Source organism: Sminthopsis crassicaudata, chromosome 1, assembly GCF_048593235.1.
Source record: "Sminthopsis crassicaudata isolate SCR6 chromosome 1, ASM4859323v1, whole genome shotgun sequence".
Classification (NCBI taxonomy): Eukaryota; Metazoa; Chordata; class Mammalia; order Dasyuromorphia; family Dasyuridae; genus Sminthopsis; species Sminthopsis crassicaudata.
Genome location: NC_133617.1, coordinates 435,323,399 through 435,344,632, shown reverse-complemented (window position 1 = coordinate 435,344,632; position 21,234 = coordinate 435,323,399). Strand labels below are relative to the sequence as shown.

Sequence of the window (21,234 nt, the reverse complement as noted above, 5' to 3'; positions counted from 1 at the left end):
AAAAAGATGAAATTTAATAGACATAATATAAAATCTTATACTCAAATTTTAAAAATGAGTTTTACAACCACAAAATAGAAAAGACATGGAAATAGTTCATAAGAAAAAGATCTGGGGTTTCTGGGGGACCAAAATTCAATGATACACTATATTCATGAAAAATATTAATGTGATCTTAGGCAGCTTCAAAAAAGGCAGACTGTTCACAAAGAGGGAAGTTATAGTTCCACTATATTCCATCCTAATCAGGTTATATAAAGTATAACTGGGACACAATTAATATGAGTTTGAATAATGTGAAATTTGATTGAATGAACTATAAAATAGTTCAATGGATAAGAGCTATCCTGCTAGGTTTGTTTAACATGCCTATTGTTGCATACCATATTGCCAACAGTTATTTTATTTTTTTAAAAAGTCCTTAACAATAAAATGCAAAAAAGGAAGTTTATAATTACATCAAAATAGAAATTTGATATAATAGAACAGCACAAATGCATAACTGTAAAATAAGTCTAAAATAAGATGAAATATTAGAATTTCTCAATCCATGACAAAATACACAGGTAAGAAAAAGGCAAAAGTTGTTTCATAAAAGTATGATAGTATGCTATGTCTCTAATTTTTTGTCTCTATTTCTGAGAATAGTTTTTGTAGCATAACTAATTGTTCCTTAATGTTTAAGAAATTTACTTATTAATTGACCTGATCTGTGTGGAATGGATGTTTTCCTTTGGTAGTTTATGGCTTGCTAATTTTTTTTCCTGCAACAGGGTCCTTTACTATCTCTACTTCTTATTTTCTTAGTTTGGTTATTTTATATTGCCTCATCAATTTCCCTCAAACTTTCAGTTTTGTTGTTGTATAATTACGTAGAATAGGTTCTGATTTTTTAAGCTAAAATAAGTCTGTTTAAAAAAAAAAAAAAAAAAAAAAAAAAGCTTTGATCATGAACACTAAGTCCAAGCATAAAATGGGGAAGTGGATGTTCAAAGGCAGCCATTGTTATTGTTATGTCTATGGACCCAAAAAATATCTAGCAAGTTTGTACAATCTTACCTCCCCCCCAAACATACTTTCTTTGCTCCCTCAAGTAACTGTGCAAGATGATGTTATATTTCTTTACTGACTTTTCCTGATTCAAAGAACATGATGTCACATGGTAATGATGGATTAAACTTAAAATGGCTCACAAATCTTCTAACTTAGAGGATTCCTGTCTGCCTACTCCTGAAAGAAATCTTAAGTTTTCCATAGCCTTTTCTCTAAAAAGTCCAAGTATATAGAGTCAGAGAATTCACATTCAAATATCAGCTTTGTTCCTGTGTAACCTTCAACAGTCAAATAACTACATCAGGTCTTAATTTTTTCATGTGTAAAGTGAATAGGTTAAGATGTTAAGTTCTTTTCTGTTATGGGCCAGAACTCTGAAACAAGGATTCTTACAAGGTATTAAGTCAGTGGAATTGATAAAGACAATGGTGCTTAACAGTTCTCTAGTTCAACACATGTACTTAGTACTTAATACAGTTCTACAAGATTCACACTTATAATAATGTAATTATAAGAGAGCATATAAGCTGGGAGCCTCAGCCAGAGAGAGAGCCAGAGTCACAAGCAGACTGGAGGCTGGAGCTCAAGCTCTTGGAGCCAAGGAGAGATAGATTCATTTCCATCTTCTTCAGTCTTGTGTGGGTGGCTAGCCTGTCTTCATGCATTTTCTCCAGTGAAACCAAGTCCCCTCTGAAGGCCACTAGAGAGAGAGCTGTTCTTGTGGTGATCACTCTACTGAAAAGAAGGCTGGTCCAGAGACCTCAAGAAAACCCAACAGGACATTACACCTTTCAAGTTCAAAGTCCTGATGATATGATGATTGCCTTCAAATAGAAACCCCATCGCAGCTAATATTTCTGACCCGAACTATTAATAACCCTTCAGGTAAAGGTTGTTCCTTTTTATATAGCATACAACTTCTGTTTGAAGCACAGAGTACTTAATATCTCTGTTGTCATAATGTCTACCATAATGATTCTATAGCACATTTTAGATTTGTTATAAAAAGTCAGCCCACCTGTTCACCCTAAACATGACCTTCTAGATGAACTAGTTTCATTCCACATTCCCTACCTGCTCACCCAGTCCTTATAGTCACAGATTACATGTAGAAACTAGAAATTACTTAAGCTGATCTTTGACATACCACATAAGTATCTGAAGTAGAATATGGATTGCTAAGCCCTACTTCATTTTACCTTCCTGACATCTCCACCTTGATGCTTTACAGATAGGTTATCATGCCCAAAACATTGTTATTTTCCCTTCTGTCATTCTACTCCCCCTACCAAACCCTCTTCCCTTTTCTTATTCTTTAAAAAAATTCTCATATTTTCAATCTTGGAGTCACCCATGACTATTCCTTTTCTCTTACTCCTCATACCCAATCAGTTGCCAAGTATTGTTGATTTTATATGTGTGTGTGAGACATCTTTTAAATCCATTGCCTTTTCTTTTTTCACATGCCACTACCATAGTGATAGATCACTTCTTCTTAGACTAACATAAGCTCCAAACTGATTTTCCTGCTTCTAGTCTCTCCCTCTCTCCAATCCATCTTCCACCCAGCTACAAATTATATAATTAAAACACTAGTTTGAGTATCACTTCTTGTTAAGAAAATTCAGTGGCTCCCTATTTTAAGGATAAAATACAAACTATTCTCTTAAACTTTAATACCCTCCACAACCTGGCTACAAATTATCTTTCCACACTAGTTCATATTACTCCCTTCTCCTTCTGCATTCTACAATCCAGCCAAACTCACCTACTTGTGATTTTTGTACAGAACATTCCACCTTTCGAATAGACTGTCCCCCTAGGTGTGCAAGTTTTTTCCTCTTCACCTCTATCTCTTAGAATCCCTAGTTCCTCTTCAGACTCAGATCAAGTTCTATTTCCTGATTCCTACCCTCTCCTCCATTCTTCTAAGCATCTTACCAGTAGCTAATGCTTTCTCATATCTTTCCTGTTAACTTGTCTAGACAGTATTAGCCAAAAAACCCCCTTTTTTTTTTTGATACAGAGACCCTACTTAATTTTCGTTTGTACTACCAGTGCCAAGCATAAGGCCTTGTACATAGTAGGTAATGCTTATAGAAATGAATTGAACTAAATTCAAAAGGAAGCTGGAGCACAAGTTACCAAGTATGGGTAACCAGCAGCAATTCTTGGAAATTATCTTAAATGTGGATAGGCCCCTCCTATCACTCAGGATGTAAATTTGCTGATTCAACTGATTCTAGTCACTTTGCTGCATATTTATTCAGTGCTGAAGTGATCTTTGATATCACAGATAGATCTAGACCTATACCCTCCCTCCAAGTCCCCACCCTCTATGAGTAATAGTAGATATGCAAGAAAGGAAGTTCACAAAATATTCTTTAGTATCATTGTTTCTAATACCTATTAGACTGACATGTCTAGGAGTCCAAAAAAAGGACATGGATGTCAGTATACTGAATGCATACCTTAGAATACCTTAGACCTTAGAGGTCTTCTACTGAAGGAAGTTACTTCATCAAGCTAGGATCTCCAGGTGTGGAGAAGTATTATAGGGGAAGGGATGGTGTGCCAAATGAAAAAAGGTAGATATGGCAAGAAGTGTGGATGATGGATGATGAATGAGGTGGGGAAAGTAAGTCCACAATGTAAATGGCAGCAGGCTTCCAATTAACAGTTTGTATTGAAAAAAACCAACTATTAATTTTCTACTATGTCTTCTGCTATGGCTCCTTAATTCTTCCTTTCCCTTGGAATCTCTAATCAGTACTTTTGTTTAGCTCTTTGGATATTATGTATTCCACAAGTTAATCTGTTAACTGGCCTGGTCTTAGGCTAGCATAATATTTGGTGTCTTCATCCTTCCAACCCTAGTCCTTCCCCTTTATAATGGTTCATGCTAGACTGACATAAGGAAAGGCTGCATGAATTATATCCCAAATATAAACAGACTACACATAATTTGTGAAATAGATTACACTAAAAGTAAGGCTTCAACAACTTTTTTCCTAAATTTTGGCTTGTTATAATATTAATTTCTAAACTAGCTTAAGATTGTTTTTCATATCTATAAATCATTCAATTTATAATACAATATCCTATTTAAAAGACAAACAAAACTAAAACCAATCATTTTAACTTTTAATATCTAATATTTATTATATACTTTCCCTGAATTTTTCTGTGCAAGTATATTTTTCCTTCATTTTTATTTTACCTTTTAGACATGCTTATTAAATGTTAATGAAGTAGATTTTTTTTTGCACACAATAAATTAAACACTTTTGGTTATTATTTATTTGTTTATTATCAACTATTATGTATTTATTTGGTATTATCAATTAATCAGTGCCATACCATAATAAAAGTGCAATAAAAGCAAATTAATCAAGTTTTTAATCATTCTTCTGGGACTATGTAAATACTGCCTAACTTTATGCTCTTATTATCTAGTAAAACTGCAAGTGATCAACAATCTGAAGTGCTTCATTATTGAAAGCAAGGCTTTTTAAAAAAAAAGGAAATTCTATACTATTTCTTTAAGTAATTTCTTTAATCATATAACTATTTTAAGGAGTAAAGTAAAAATAATGACATTACTGTTTTAGGTGTCTACTCCTCATATGTACTCAATTTTAAAGAAGTGATAGGAATCTAATCTACTGGTTGTTAATTCTTCATTCTCAAGGAGACGTTGACATCAGTCCTAGAGGAGCCACACATATCCATTAGAAATCAATGTTATTGCATACTTAACTAAGAACTGACTGTTGAGGCTGGCTAAAGTCACTTTATATTTGTTTTTCTTTTTTAAAAAATACTTTGGCTAGACATAAACTTCTTTTATATAATACATTGTTGTTTCAGTTGCTTAGAAATGGGAATGATGAGTATCTTAATAGAGAAATGGAAAAGGTTTTAGCTTGATAACAAATGCCAATAAAATGAAATTTTTGCAATTTGTCACAGTTGTACTCTGTAAGGAATCACAACCAAAATGTATTCAACAATACTTCTAATCTTATCTTGGGTTTAATCCCATTTTTGTAGTAGAAATATTGCCTTTAACATTATTCACTAATCTTGAGTTCTTTTAGGTAAAACAAATCAAATCTTATTATGAAATAGGTCCCTGCCTCAAATTAAATATAATAGTTATATATAGGTGGCCTAGAATTTATTGTGATATATATGCCACGAAAAACATTCTCTAAATTATATGCCTCAAGAACCAGTGAGAATGTAATGTAACAAATATAATCAGGCATTTTCTGTGGTCACATAAAATTCTGAAATCCAATAATGGGGCCCTATTAAAATCCAGAAGTACCAGCTCTTCAAGGAAGCAGTAAAGCCAAATAGACAAATCACACTTCTGCCTACTGAGTAGCTTTCAATATTATTGGTTCATATTATGAAACAACTATTTCTAATACCTCTCTAAAGTCTCTAAAGGCAAGTGATAACTAAAAGCAGTTAGCACCTTTTCAAAAATTTTCACCTTTCCTGGATCTACCAACTAATTAAGTCTTTTTCACTTTGCTAGCTGCTCAGAAAAATTATGATTTATCTAAAAATCAGCTTTATCAACCAATCAATTAATCAATCAATATTTCTTAAACTCCTATAATGTACCAGACATGGCACTAAGCCCTGGGGATAGAAAATGAGTTAAAAAAGACAATCTCTACTCTCAAGGCACTTATAGTCTAATGAGAGGAAGAGGATAACATGCAAATAAACAAACCAAACTGCATATAAGATAAATAGGAAATAATTAAAAGAGGAAAGCCACTAGAATTAAGAAGGGTTGGAGAAAGTTTCTTGTAAAAGGTTAGATTTAGTTAGGACAAAGGAAGCCAGGGAGTACACCACAAAGTACAAACAGTGGTGAAATCTTAATGGCTCTGATAGTAAGTAATTAAATAACAAAACAAATCACTAAACTTCCCAAGGTCTCTACATCTACAAAACAGGATGACAAAGAGAAGGAAGTTATTAGCACAGAATCTGTGCTTCTCCTGCGTTGATTTATATTTTCATTAATAACTTGGATGAAGGCATAGATGATCTGCATATCAATTTGCAAATGACATCAAATACAAAGAGATAGCTAACATGGTATCTGACAGGATCAGGATCCAAAAGGATCTTCATAAGTGAAAAAATTGAGCTGAGTCTAATGAGATGAAATTCAATAGGGATACATGTAAAATCTTACACTTGGATATCCAAAAAAGAAAATGTATGCCTCATTAATATGACAGGAGAGGCACAGACAGTAGTTTACTCTGTTTTGTTCTTAGCACCACAGTTTTAAAAAAGCATTGATAAACTTGAATGTGTTCAATGCAACCAGAATACTGAAGGGCCCTGAGTCTAAGACATATGAAGATTTGTTGAACAAACTAAGGATATTTATCCTGAAGAAGAGAAGGCTGGGGGGATCAGTGGAGGATAATAATAGCTGTCTTCAAGTGGAAGAGGAAATAAGACTTGTTCTCTTTGGCCTCAGAGGGCATGGGTAGAAAGAAAACAATTTAGCTTTGATGTCAAGAACTTATTGAAGATCAGAGATATCTAAAGGACTGGATGGAATGGGGCTGCTGAAGAACAGAGAAAAACTGGCAATTCCTCACCTTCCTGCTTTGGAAATCTTCAAACAGGATGGACGACCAATTGCTGGGCACATTATAGTAAGGATTACTTTTTCATACAGACAGAACTAGATGGGAGGTGAATAAGGTATTCAGGGAGGATTAGCATCTCTGGTGTGAGGGCTGCTTCTCTACCTTGGGTGTCTATCTTCACGCAACTCTCACCTATGGTTCCAAAAAGTTGTAGCATGCACAGACAGTAATTACACCCCAATAAACTCTCAGCAGACAGACTAAACCAGGTTGAGAATAACCAACAGCCCACAAATCCATTGGTGAATTAGGGAAGTGTCTACCCCAAGCATGTGAAGACTTCCTCAGTAGAACCGGTACATAAAAACAATTTGCTCATGAGCACCTGAAGCAGGCATTAAGAAGTGCTTAGAGCTTGGCCAGACATTGAAGATGCCATTCACTGCATCCTGGGCTATCATCCATCTTCCTATCTTCTGCCTTGTCACTAGACTTCACTAACTTTGGAAGAGAAAATGAGGCTGATGATTTTATGACATCATTCAGTGATATAAATAAAGAAAGAAAGAACTAAGAACAACATTAGATGGCCACTAAGCTCCCTTCAAGATGCCAAAAGGACATTCAGTTTGAAATATGTAATGACTGATGATAGGATATTAGAGCTCAAGATACTAGGATTGGATATATTTTCTGGAAGTCATCTGCACAGAAATGATAATTGAACTCATGGGAGTCACCAATTAAGATATAAGAGAAGCTTTCTACCTCCAGGTACTTTCTACCTCCAATATGATCAGTGAGGGCATTTTACCTTTCAAAGACCCAATACAATAAAAAACTTCATCCTTTAACTCTGTTAAGTTGCTCAAGCATATGTCTGGTCACATCTCCTTTACCTGTCACTGTCTACTTCATAGGGTATGATGATAAAAGTTCTTTATAAATTTAAAGCCTACATAAAAGTCATAGCTTAAATTTTGAAAGATTTCAGATAATCAAGAGATAAAACTTAGATTTTATACAACACTAGTAGTTCTCTCATACTTGATTTAGTAATGATTCCGCCAATGTAGCTGATTATTTAAAACATGTATTCATCGCCTTTAAAGATTTAAAAAAAAAAAAATCATGGAATTATATTTTCAATACTATTCATAATCTCTTTTATGTTTTTAAGAAACATTTTAAAATATAGTGTTCTATTACTTCTGTGGCCGCAGAATTTTCTAGATTTAAGAGATATGAAATATATTTATGAAATATGCTGATAATGAAAGAGATTTTAGAGTTCATTTAATTCAATACCTTTAGTTTGTGAGGAAACAAAGATACAATGATAATGGCAAATCCTAAAAGATGCAGTGACTCATTTTAATGGAGCAGTATTTATTCAGTATTACATGGGAGGATTTCCCCAGAAAGAATCAAAGGAATGTCTTCAGGGATACTAAACATGCTCTGTGCACCTGAAGAAGCTGGAAAGGTTTAAGATGTTTGAAAATTATTTTTTTTTAAAGCACTCAAGTCTTTTTCTTAAGAAAAGGGACCTCAATCTACATCAAGATGGCAATCAAAATGATAAAGCATGCTAGAAAAGGAAAATTGATAGCTTAGGACAAAAAAAAAATTGGATATACATAAAAACATCTTTATTTCTTTAATGCTTAGAAATGTTTCTCCTTTCTTTCATATTTTATCTTTAAAGAGGAATTAGAAACTGAGAACAAGATGGTTGAGGAAATGTATCAAGAAGGGTGTAAGAGGTCTTCAAAAGTTAATAAATAAAAGGAGGGATTGTGTGGGATTAACTGAGTGAATATACTCTCATAGGAATATAGCCTTAAACTATTCCTTAATTATGACTTGACTCTTTATAATAACAAGTAGAGGTATAGCATTTAAGTACCTCTTTTAAAGGCAATTTTTGTTGTTGTTGTTTTTGTTTTTGGGTTACATTTCCAGGAAAGGAAAGAGGAAGCTGGTTAGCAGCTGGATTAAAAGCCAGAATCCTACAATATGTTGTTTACAGGAAACACACCTGAAACAGGGTGATACATACAGAATAAAGATAAAAGGTTGGAGCAGAATCTACTATGCTTCAGGTGAAGCCAAAAAAGCAGGGATAGCCATCCTCATCTCTGATCAAGCAAAAGCAAAAATTTATTTAATTAAAAGAGATAAGGAAGGATACCATATCTTCCTAAAGGATAGCACAGATAATGAAGCAGTACCAATATTAAACATATATGCACCAAGTGATATAGCATCTAAATTCTTAAAAGACAAATTAAGAGAGCTGCAAGAAGAAATAGACAGCAAAACTATAATAGTGGGAGATTTCAACCTTGCACTCTCAGAATTAGATAAATCAAACCACAAAATAAATTTTAAAAAAGTCAAAGAGATAAATAGAATATTAGAAAAGTTAGATATGATAGATCTTTAGAGAAAACTAAATGGAGACAGAAAGGAGTATACTTTCTTCTCAGCAGTTCATGGAATCTATATAAAAATTGACCATAATTATATTAGGGCATAAAAACCCCAAACTCAAATGCAGTAAGGCAGAAATAATAAATGCATCCTTTTCAGACCATGAATGTAATGTAATGAATGTAATGAAAATTACATTCAATAAAAAGCCAGGGGAAAATAGACCAAAAAAATAATTAGAAACTAAATAATCTCATCCTAAAGAATGATTGGGTGAAACACCAAATCATAAACATAATTAATAACTTCACCCAAGAAAATGACAATAATGAAACATCATACCAAAATGTGTGGGATGCAGCCAAAGCAGTAATAAGGAGACATTTTATATCTCTAGAGACCTACTTGCATGAAATAGAGAAAAAGAAGGTCAATGAATTGGGCTTGCAACTAAAAATGCTTGAAAAGTAACAAATTAAAAACCTCCAAACACGAAACTTGAAATTCTAAAAATAAAAGGAGAGATTAATAAAATTGAAAGTAAAAAAACTATTGAATTAATAAAACTAAAAAAATTAATAAAACATTAGAATATAAGTCCAGATTCCCCCAAATAATGGGAGAAAAGGCAGACAAATGATGACTGTGTGACCTTGGAGAAGTCAGTTAACCTATCCCAGAATCTAAGACTGATGAGAGTTATGACAGGGGGAACCCCTTTTGGGTCGGCGCAAGGATAGTCCAGTGATAGTCCAGAGCTCTGTAAAGGAATTTACAGGCCTGAAAACCTAGATTGATAAAAAAGGTTTATTGTAGGGATTTAGAAGTAAGAGCAAAGGTAGAAAGACGCCAGGGCCAGAGGTGGTCGCTGGGCGGACAGTAACCCTAACATGGCCGGAAGGATACCATGTTTGGGGGGGCTCCTGCAAAGAGACTGGGCTCCAGAGTTCCCTTTTTATAATCTAGAAGGTGGGTGGAGTCCCGGGCTCCTGGCTGGTTTAGGCCAGGGTTAGCATTGAATAGAATTCAATGGGTTTTTAGATAAGGAAGAAGCTGTTTGTGGGGGTTGGGGAAACCTGAGCAGATAGTGGGGGGCTGGGAAAGCCCAAGCCAGCTCAGATCTGGTAGGGGTTGGGAAAGCCCAGATATCATTCAAAAGGGTGCTTTTTTGACCAGGATTTGTGAATCAAAAGATCCTAGCTTCTTCAGCCATGGCGGGGTTGGAAATCAGAAAGGAATCTTAAAGGGACCTCAACCTACATCAAGACTACAATTTGCTTCTATGCATTGGCTAAGGTAATTTCCTTTTGAGGAATGTCCTTCTCAAATTAATGAAATAAAGTAAAAAAATTGCATATTATATCACAATCTTGTTCAGTAACTACTTTACATAATAAGTCTCCCTTTTCCAAATTGCAGACTATATGACCCTTGTAGATAGACCACTTTTTGGTACCCTAAAATACTTGAGTGTGCTAGGCACATAGGATCCATCAACATAGTAATGATCTGAAGATTGGTGATATGCCTAAAAAAATCTCTCCAAAGGAAAAAATATAGAGAGGCTTAGAATAACAATAATACTAACCATCACTTACTACCATGACCTATTCTAGGAAGTTTTACATAGTAGAATCTGGGTTTGGGTCATAAAGATCTGCTTCTTATAACCTGTGACCTTCAACAAACTACATTCCCTTTCTGTCTCATTTTCTTCATCTGTAGAATGAAGTTGTGTTAGATTATCTTTAACATGCCTTTCTCCTATAAATCTATGATCCTATGACAGGTTGCACTTAGATTTCATATAGGACAGATCTGGGGAAAAGAAAGCATGGCCTATTTCCCTAATGAGACTACTCAATTCTTTATATATACACTTTTGCATTAGTGATATGGGGAAGCCTGAAACTGTCCTGACTTTAGAGCAAATGCTTGAGAACTCCTTGAAGGGGAGAAACTCCTTAAACCCCTCAGAGAAACTATCCCCTGAGAGACCGGGCCCAGGGAATAAAGGTAATGTGGTTTCATTCTGTTATCTTGGTGGGAGTCCAGGACCACTCCTACTTAGACTGAGCTGGAGATCTAGATTTCTATTGACCTCTATTGAGTTGGAGATTAGTCCAGGGACACTCATTCAATTGGAAAATTTCTATTCAATTTGAAGATTTTGATCTGATTTCAACTCAAACTGCCCCCAGCCTCTAGTCAAGTTTCAAATTATAAAAAGGGGCAACTTGGGGCACTTCTTTGCAAAGGGCTAAAAGCAGGATATGCCATGCCAAGGAATCTCTCTCTCTCCTTGGCATAGCTGCCTGTGAGGACTCTGCCCGCTGAAAAGACATTCTCTTCTTAGCATTAACCCCTCTTTATCTCTCTGCCAGGATTCCTCTGCTAGACTTTTATTTTTCTATTAGGACCTTGCCTCCTAGCAAAAACTGACTTCCCAGTGCCAATAAACTTCTTTTTGCCAGTCTAACTTTTTGAGTTTGTAAATTCTTTTACAAAGGGCCTGTGCCGACCAGAAGGGGTTCCCACAACTCTCTTCCCTGCGCTGATTATTAGCATCATTAGCAGTTATCAAGTTTTGGCATGAAATCCTACAAAATTGACTTCATGTGCCAATATTTACATTTCTTTATGGTATACAAGAGAAGTTTCCATAAACCTTCAGCTCACTCTCCTCCCTTTTTTAAAGAGTTCAGTAACTGATTGGCAGTATCTTCTCTCTACTCCAGTGGCTTCTTTCAAACTCAAGAGCTGATGTACAAAAACTGATGTCACTTGGGAACTCAGTGATTTTTCAGTTCATCAACCTCCTTTCTCTCTTTAACTTAGTAAACACATGGATGGCCAAACCCTAGATTTTGCTATCTTTCACACATAACTGTATTCCCTCCATGATAGAGGAAATTGTGAAATTTTTTTCTCTGATAACATTCCTTAATCTTCCATCTCTTTCTCTGCCTCATTTTTCCTAATTCTTTGTTCTAGTCTCTCCTATTCCATATTCTTAATTAATCAGTCTCCCTTTGGAGTTCCACTTCCTTCCTTCACAATTTAATTCTACTAAACATAGTAAGCAATTATATCCAGATGTCCACCTTTGGTCTCTAATCCTATTTTCACTGACACTTTAGCAAACCACAAACATCTCCCTTTCCCCCATTATCTACATTATCAACCTTGTCTACGTTCTTCTCTATCTGCAGAATTGGGTCCAATATCTGTTCATGATAATTTCAATTGGGCACTCATTGTTACACAAAAATCCTTATTTTTCTCTGACTCATACTTTCAAGAAGCTATTCCAAACCTTTTACTTTCTACTATGTGGGACAGCTATGACCCCTATCCAAATTAAAATCAGACTCTCAAAACAGAAGAGCAAAAAAGAATTTATTATGATCACAAGAGAAAGGGAAACTCACAACAGATAAGGTGTCCTCAGGAAATGAGTGCAAAGCATAAACTACAAAACACAAGATTATATAGACCCCAACACAGAACCCTGACACCCTTTTGACCTTTTCTACCATTGGTTAGGGGAGTCCAGGTTTAGATAGTAACTGGGAAATCTACTCCAGTAGAAATCTACAAAGAGTACTAGTCAATAATACACTCTTTACCATATTAGGTAATGCTTAAAGAAATGAATGCTAATGAAAAGTGTGGGGGAGGGCAGGAGGAGTTTATCTAAGATAATCAAACACCTGCAGCTTTGGGCTGTAGCACAATTTGTTATTGCAATCTCAGGTCACAATTAGGGATCAGATCAAAGCCATATTCTTATAAGAGGTCTTCACTCAGTTTATCCCATTCACTGCAAAAACCTTTTACACTACCTACACATACACAGAGACACACACACACCCCACTCTTAAGCAGACCCTTTTTATAATCAAGATCACAACAGTGAGTTCCATCTTTTCTACTGATTTATATAGAGCTACAGAACTGTATTACACACAAAACCTGACTCTCCTTATTTGGCTTCCACAAACCATGCTTTGTCTTCATTCTACTACCTGCCAAACTTTTCCTTCCCAGTCTCCCTTGATGAATTATCATCTGTCTCTCATCTCCAAATATACCAGTCTCCCAAGTCTCTATTCTTAGGGTTTTTTTTTCTTCTCCAAAGCCTTTCCCACAGTGAACCTATCAGTTCCTAGGGGTTCAATTATCATCTCTAGGAAGATAATATTCAAATTGAAAGATTGTAAAATGATACTTGACTAGGTATCCTGAAAACCTACCTTGATTATGTACTACCTTAAGTGACTTCAGCATTTACTTTTAGGAGGCAAAGTAGAAACTGATTGATTTTACCCAAACCCTATTGAAATCAAAGAAGATGGAAAGTAGCAGAAAGCCGAACTATTAATGTGTCAATTGAATGGAATAATGTTGCATCATTATGCCCCTATAAAATGTGAAGGAATTCTCCCTGATGGAATGAGACAATTTGCTAACATCTGTGAAAACGGAATAGTTAATGACTTTACTAATCACCTTGATTTGCTCAAACTCCCTTATTATCCAGAAGAGACCTGACTAACTTAGGAATCAGATAAAACTGAGCATTTAGGAATTTTCTTGCAGTACTGGCATACTGAACCTTGACTGAGTCACATCAACTCTCAGTTCTGAAAAACAATCTAGTCCAGAGGTGACCTCGTAAGAAAACTGCATGATTACACCCCAACTGTGATTTTTTTTATTTTTATAACCCCTCCTGACTCTGTCTACATTGAGCTCAGTTCTAATTGTGCTCTCATATATGTGTGTCTGCCTACTTAGAAGGAATAAAATCACGGATACAATCTATTTTGTTTTTTGTGGATTAAACTCTGGGGAGGAAAAAAAGGTTGACACATGCAAACTGGCCACATCCCTGGTGATCTTTAAAAAGCAAGCTTACCAGAGTTGACATCAATGCAGAAAATAATTTTAAGGAGTGTGACCCTTCTGCATACTTTCTCACCAAACGTCCTGGCTAAGAGTAACCCCTAGCAGTAGAAAAGATAAATAACAATAGATTTGAGGGATAAGTCTGTCTGGCAGATCTTCATGGAGAAAGGCAAATTCAGGAAGTCAGATGATTTCCCAGCAGAGATGATATTCCTGAAGGAAGCAGCAAGAGAACAGCTCAAGAAGAAAATGAAATTCTGAATCTGAAGTGACAAGAGATATAAGATGTGTAGAAGCGGGTATATTACTATTGAAGTACTTATTTGTATTTTTTTTTTAAATTTAGCTATAAAAATGTAGCTGTGATATAAATGCCAATCCTTCTCCTTACCTTCCCAATGCTAATCACCTTCCCTAGGTGTAGCAAAGTTTCATTTTGTAGTTACAAAAATGTAGCTCGGGTAGAAAAAAAGACTGAAAAATCCCACTGCAATTCAAATTGGATTAAGGGCTTTCATTGAAAGGCCACACCTAGTCCAAGCCTCCCCACCTCTAGCTCGGTTCCGTAGGCAGAGTGTTTACAGCAGACCATTTTTGGTCAGTCCAGAAACTAGCAGGATCTTTCTCCTCATAGAAAGATTCTTTTGGGACAGCAACTTTGGTTTCAATTTTTATCTAGTCCTTAATCACTGAATGGGTAGTCCCTCAGAAAAAGAGAGTCCTAACTTTAAAAGGCCAGGGTGACATGCCATCTGGCCATTAACAATCATCAATACTTCGTTTTATCACATAGCTCCTGATTCTGGAGGAAAGAGTAATCGATGAATTTACTCAGCTGTCTCACTTATGTCCATTTCACTTGCAAGTCAAAAGAGGAGCAAAAATAAATGTGTTCTCACGCTTCTTACTAACATTTATTTATGGGATGACAATTTTTATTATGCCTTCTTAGTAAATTGCATTTTAGCTAATTGACTTTTAAAGATAAATGCTATTGGGAGCTTATAAGCAATAGTTTTAGGAGGTCCCCTTAGGGGACCCAAGTCAAGAGTTCGTTCCAAGTTAGAGGAGGGGTAGCCCGGAGGGGATTGACATAGATATCTAGGGTCCCTTCCGATCCAAAATCCTTTAACATATCTTTCCTGTCCGGTCTCATCTCAACGACTGTCTGCTGGAATCTTCACTTGGATGGACGGTCAACATCTCAAACGACCATTTCCAAAGGGCAACTCATTAACTTATACCCTAATGCTATGGCGGAACCCACGGTTCCAATTACCCAGGAATCATAACCATTTTTATCAACGAATAACTTGTATCCTCCTCCCCCCAGAATCTAAGCACTGGAAGACAGTTTTATTTTTTTTTTGCTCCAGTGCCCGCACCCAGCAGGTGTTTCATACCTAAAGACTACCGAACGAAACTTTGCTTAACCTTAGAAATGCGGCTGGGCCTCTTTAACAATTCAATTCTACTCTCAATAAAGTTTTATTTTGCAGTCAACACAGAACAAAATACTCTTTCTCTCCCAATCCAGCTTTAAAACTAACTTCCTCTTTTGCAGTTTAAGAGAATATTATAGATGGAAGGTATTCTCAGGGTTGAAAAAAGAGAAAAATAAACACAGGGTACAAGTAATTATTAATAGAGCACAACGGTAGGATCCTTGGGATCTGGAGCTGCCTCTCTTACCACCTTCCCCCCAGGCCAGTATAAAAGGGCGGCCCAGCTCTCTCCCACGCGGACACTGTCCACAGCCAGGCGTGTGGCTTTTCGGAACTTTTTTACGCAGCATTAGACACGGGAATTTCCCCTAAAACCGGAAGGACCAGAGAAAGCGGTCTCCCTCTGACCGCGCCGATCCTCCTCTGCCCCGCGTAGATTTTCTGGGTAGAAAGAAGGCGGAGAGATGCAGCCGGGGAAGGGGTCGGGGGAAAGAAGGGATCCGAGGCAGGCGCTCAGGAAGCTTAAAGCTCAGGGGACCCCGGCGACGCCACAAGGAGGGGACCAGTGCGCCGGATACTTTCGCCTCCCAAGAGCAACCTCAAGCATCAGCCAAAGAGGGCAGGCTAGCCGTTCTCCCCCCTCCGCCTCCGTGCCTCGCTCCGAACGTTCCGTCCACTCGCGGCCTCGGCTCCTCCCCGTCCCCCATCCCAGGGCGAGAGAAAGACCCCGCCGGGGATGAGCATACCTTCAGAGAAAGCGCTCAGCGTCCTGCCCCGCGCTTGGGAGAAAACGTCCCTCTGTATCTCGGACATGTCGCTAGCACCTGAAGGGAAAAGCCTAGAAGTGAAGTAAACGGTCTCGGAGCCCTTTGCTCGGGACGGGGTGGGCGGGACTGGGCGGGACTGGGCGAAGGAGTCATCAGCTCCAGGTGCCACTAGTCTCGTCTGTAGGGTCTAGACTGCTGAACATCGATCTTTCCGAGCTCTATCTCGGGGCCTGGATGGGAGATGTTTGCGGGCGGGCTGAAAGGAGTTTGGAAAGCACCGGGCTTTTCAAATCGACATCTCCTTTCCCACGCTGAATCCCTGCGGGATTTGGGGCATTTTATACGCTTGGAGAAGAAACTGGTTGCTGCGTGAGGAGCCCACTATGATAAGGGCCTTCGTGGTACTGTCAGAACTGAGGCCTTTGAGGCGGAGGACTGAGAGTCTTGTTCAAACTTGCCTTCCCACTCTCTGTGGCCTTGAGAAGGATACTTCAAACCCCTCCACACACACACATTCCCCTTCCCCAATAAAAAGGCGACCTAGAGATTGGAAACCCCGGGTTATGGCAAATGGGCTGAGGGGCGGAGACAGAGTGTGAGTTTGTGTTTTTACTGAGTCCGGCCCTCCAACAGTCTGAGGGACAGTGAAGTGGCCCCCTATTTAAAAAGTTTGAGGACCACTGCTAGTCCAAGATATCAGAGGTTCCTTCCCACTATACCACCTTCCCTGACACGTAACCCATAGGAAAGCACTCCAACAGCATGTAAAATGCAGAGGCCCAGGGATTGGGATTGGGGACCGAAGTTTTCCCGTTTGTAAAATTAACCGGCTGGACTTGATGAGACCAACCTCGGAGGAGAGAATTTTCTGGTCTGGCCTTTCCCGGAATATACCTTCCCTTTTTTTTGTACAAAGTAAGACCATGTCTGCCTAATTAATGGAAGCGTGGACTTCTCTGAAGCTTGGTTTAAATACAGCAATTTTAGTAATTACCCCGATCCTGCCTTCATTTGTAAATGCTCTTTGCTTCCGAGGCCTCATAACTATTACTTATCTTGAGTATTATCTATAAATTAAATTGTCTTAATTTAGATTTGGAAAGGACTCAATAGAGGCTATCTCTAGTCCAATAGCCTCATTTTATGAATTAAGGGAACTGAGACCAAGTAAGGTTCATTTACTTGCCGTAGTTCTCACAGAAAGTGAGTTATAGTTTGAAATATCTTTTCTGTTAATTTTTAAAAATTTCCCTAGTTACATGTGAAAACACTTTTGTGGGGTCATACATGTACATTCATTTTTTTTTTTTTTACATATTTCCATATGTTGGGAAAGAAAAACAAAAAGGAAAAACCACAAGAGAAAAAAAAAAAGGAAAAAAAAAGTCAACATAGCATGTGTCTATTTACATTCAGTCTTTGAAGTTCTCTCTCTGCATGCGGATGGTGTTTTCCATCCAAAGTTTAGTCAGATTGAATTACTGAATAGCTGAGAAGAACCAAGTCTGTCATAGTTGATCATAGTAGTCTTACTGTTGCTGCGTGCAATGTTTTTCTGGTTCTTGTTCATGTAATATAAATCTTTCTAGGCCTTTCTAAAGTCAGCTTGTCCATTTTTTATAAAACAATAATATTCCATGACTTTCATATACCATAATTTATTCAGCCATTCCCCAATTGAAGGGCATCCACTCGTTTTCCAATTCTTTGGTACCACAAAAAACCGCTTCAAACATTTCTGCACATGTGGCTCCTTTTCTCTCTTTTATGACACTGCTGGGTCAAAGGGTATGGACAGTTTGGTAGCCCATCCAGAATGGTTGGATCATGAAATATCACTTCCTGACCAGAATCATTGCATGCTCTGCTTCTATCTGGTGCATATTGAAACTCCATGTCCTAACTGATTTAATGAATGAATGTGGCTAAAATGAATGTCACATATAGTTCTCTGAAATTATGTTCCATGGTCCCTTTGTGAAACATACAGTTGGGCTTGAATACATAATCTTCCTCGCTTTCAGAGCTTGAATTTCTCTGTTACAGCTTTGAAAACCCATCGGCACTTTGCTATGATTCAGTATTCAGGAAAGGTTTTAGTGGAGGACTCCATTTAGCTTAATATTTGTGTGTATAGGGCAAACTTCTTGAAGGCAGGCATCATGTCCTATTTATCCATATTTTCTTCAGTAACAAGAACACATAATAGTCTTGAATCTTTTTTGAATTAGAATATTCAGCAACCACCATGCATATTACAGAGAACTGGGAAAGGCAATGAACGTGTGGGTAATTTTTAGGTAAAATAAATGGCATTGACATAGTGAGGCCTAACAGGGAAGTTGGCAATCTATAGCAATTGGTACATAAGCTGCCTACTTCTAACAGTTTAAAAAAATAAAAAGTATCTTTTATCATTTGTAACAGTTGGCATGAGAGTTAAGCTTATTATATAATTCCACTGGATAAGAGTTTAATCTTTTTCATGATACCTGAATTATCTTTGTGACTATCACTTTATAAAAGACTATTTTGCCCTTGTATTCCATAGCCACAAACTGCTGTGATTTTCTAACTTTTTTGTTAATTTTTATTGTTTCTCTCCCTCTGTTTGTCAGCTGTTACTTCTTACTGCAGTCAATGTTTCTACCTCTACAGGTTACCTTAGTGCCCCACTAATATGTTCCTTCATATTTGTTATGGACCTGGAAATAGTATAACTTAATAAGCTTATTAGAATGTGTATAAAATGGATTCAAACAATTTGTCAAAAAAAAATACTAAAATAAAAACCTGTAGGTCTTAATCTACAAAGTAAAGTATTGATAGTGTAACTTTTATCATTTATAAGATTTTTCTTCTCTATTCCTGGGTTCATGGCTATGGTTTAGATGTTTGAAATTGCTAACTGGACCCAAAGAATAGAGTTATTACTTTAATTCCATCTAACTCACTAGTAACATCACATGTGTGATAAAAAAAAAAAAAAACAAGCTAAACTGTCACCAAATATTTTCCTGTTTCTTGTGAAAATATTAACAATTCCTCAAATTTTCAATGTATCTTGTTCCATTTTTTCCATATGGTAATCAATTTATTTTCTTTAAGCCCTTTAGGGGTCACTGCAACTCTTTAGGTACTTTAATATCATTTAAGGTTAATTTTTTTTTCTTTTTGTAATCTGTAGGTCTATCTAAAAAGAATTGTTGCAGTCTGCTGAATTTTAATTTATGCTTCAGTTTTGATCTTAAAAATAAAAAGCCTACGGAGAATTAAACATTTGGAACTACAATCAAAGGCCACTATATGGTTTTGTATAAGTCACAAAAAAGATTTTCACTCCCTATTCACTTAAGTAATTTGAATATGGAATCTAAAATAAAGCATTTTGAATCCCTGAAAAGAAAAGGACAGTGATTTCTTAAAATTCACTTTTGGTTACCTAGTGTATACTTATTGGTTTAAAAATCTTCCTTCAGAATGTCACATACATAAAGAATTGTGTTTACTCCTAAATTTTATTCTATAATATACTATTCTTTTGGGGGAAGAGATATATATGGATTTACTGATGTCCCTAACCTGAAATTTCCTTTGCTTTGTAAACTTAAACTTAGCCTTTAAATTATTTTTTAAAATTAATGCTCATTTTCTTTTTATTTGAAAATTCACAAATTTGAATTTCATTTCTTTAATAACTTTTTAATATATCCATTTTTATGTCCCCTTTCCTCTTAACATTTTCTTGTTTCCTGAAAAAATTCTTTTGGATTAGTTATAGGTGCTCCAATTTTCTCATTTTCTGATTCTCATTTTCCAAGTCTGAACAGTGAGAATGTAGTTTCATGAATAATTTAAAGGGTTTAAATTTTTCACTTTGGTTTCTGAAAGACCCTGTTATCTTTCAAATTTAATACTTTTTATGGAACATTACTCATTAAACATTAGAATTCTATAAAGACATGCAGATTTAGTCTTTACTAAGCAGTTCACAAGAAACTAATATTTAGGATCTCTCATTTACTTATTTTTATATTACTTATTCATATAATCCATACATCTTTTTTACATGATGGAATAAAAATGCTAAAATTAGAATAGATTGATGTCTTTATGGGGCATTCTCACAGTTGGATACCTAGTCTTTATCTGAATGATCTATCTCAAACTCATCATATCTAAATTCAAATTCAATATTTCTCCTCCTCTCTCATTCCTAAATTCACCTATCCTCCAAATTTTGTTATTTGTGTCAAGGGTAAATTCTACAATCTTCCTAATAATTCTTCATAAATTCTGAGTCATTCTTGACTTTTCCCTTACATACCCATTTTCAAATAAGTTCCCGAGTCTTAATGATTTCTTCCTCCATAATCTCTCTTCTCCCCACTTGTTATGTGTAGTTACAAGGCTATCACCCTATTTCAGGCTCTTGTCACCTTCCTGGCCCATTGTAACAACTTTTTAATCTTCCAGTCTAGTCTCTCTTTTTCTCCTATTTCTCTTACCCACAGCTACCAAAATAATTTTCTGAGAGTATAGATATAACTGTCACTCCTATAGTGGTTTTCTACTGCCTGTAGATTAAAATGCATATTCTTTATTCTTGAATTTAAAGTCCTTGACAATCTGGCTCTCTTTTACCTTTCCAGCCTTAATTATCTCTCATTATTCCTTTTCATGTTTTACATTTAAATCAAAACTAGACTCTTAACTCTTTCCTGAGTTCACTACATACCTGTCAGAGTATTTCCACAAGCTATCCCCCATCCCTGGAATGTATTCCTTATATATTCATTCCTCTCAATATTTACATTCAAGGTCTAGGTTAGAAGATATCTATTCCACAAAGCCTTCTATAGTTTTAATTGTTAATATTCTCTCCTTTTCTAAATGATTTATACGTGTCTTACCTGTGTATTTGTGTCCTTGTAAAATGTAAGATATAATATGAGGGTCTCTTTGGTTTTGCCTTTGTATTCCAAGTGC

At 36.3% G+C, this 21,234-nt stretch overlaps 1 protein-coding gene across 2 annotated transcripts in view; it reads right to left on the bottom strand.

Moving 5' to 3' along the window:
- Positions 1–16,416, bottom strand: part of CPPED1 (calcineurin like phosphoesterase domain containing 1) — a 133,785-nt gene extending 117,369 nt beyond the window's left edge. Inside the window, exon 1 of one of the 2 annotated variants that reach the window (XM_074280585.1) lies at positions 16,225–16,416. In XM_074280585.1, the coding sequence (XP_074136686.1) occupies positions 16,225–16,291 (67 nt within the window). In that variant the 5' untranslated portion in view covers positions 16,292–16,416. Of the gene's footprint in view, positions 1–15,725; positions 16,172–16,224 lie in introns of those variants that run through there. The other variant, XM_074280584.1, reaches the window with a different exon arrangement.
- Positions 16,417–21,234: the final 4,818 nt, after the last annotated feature.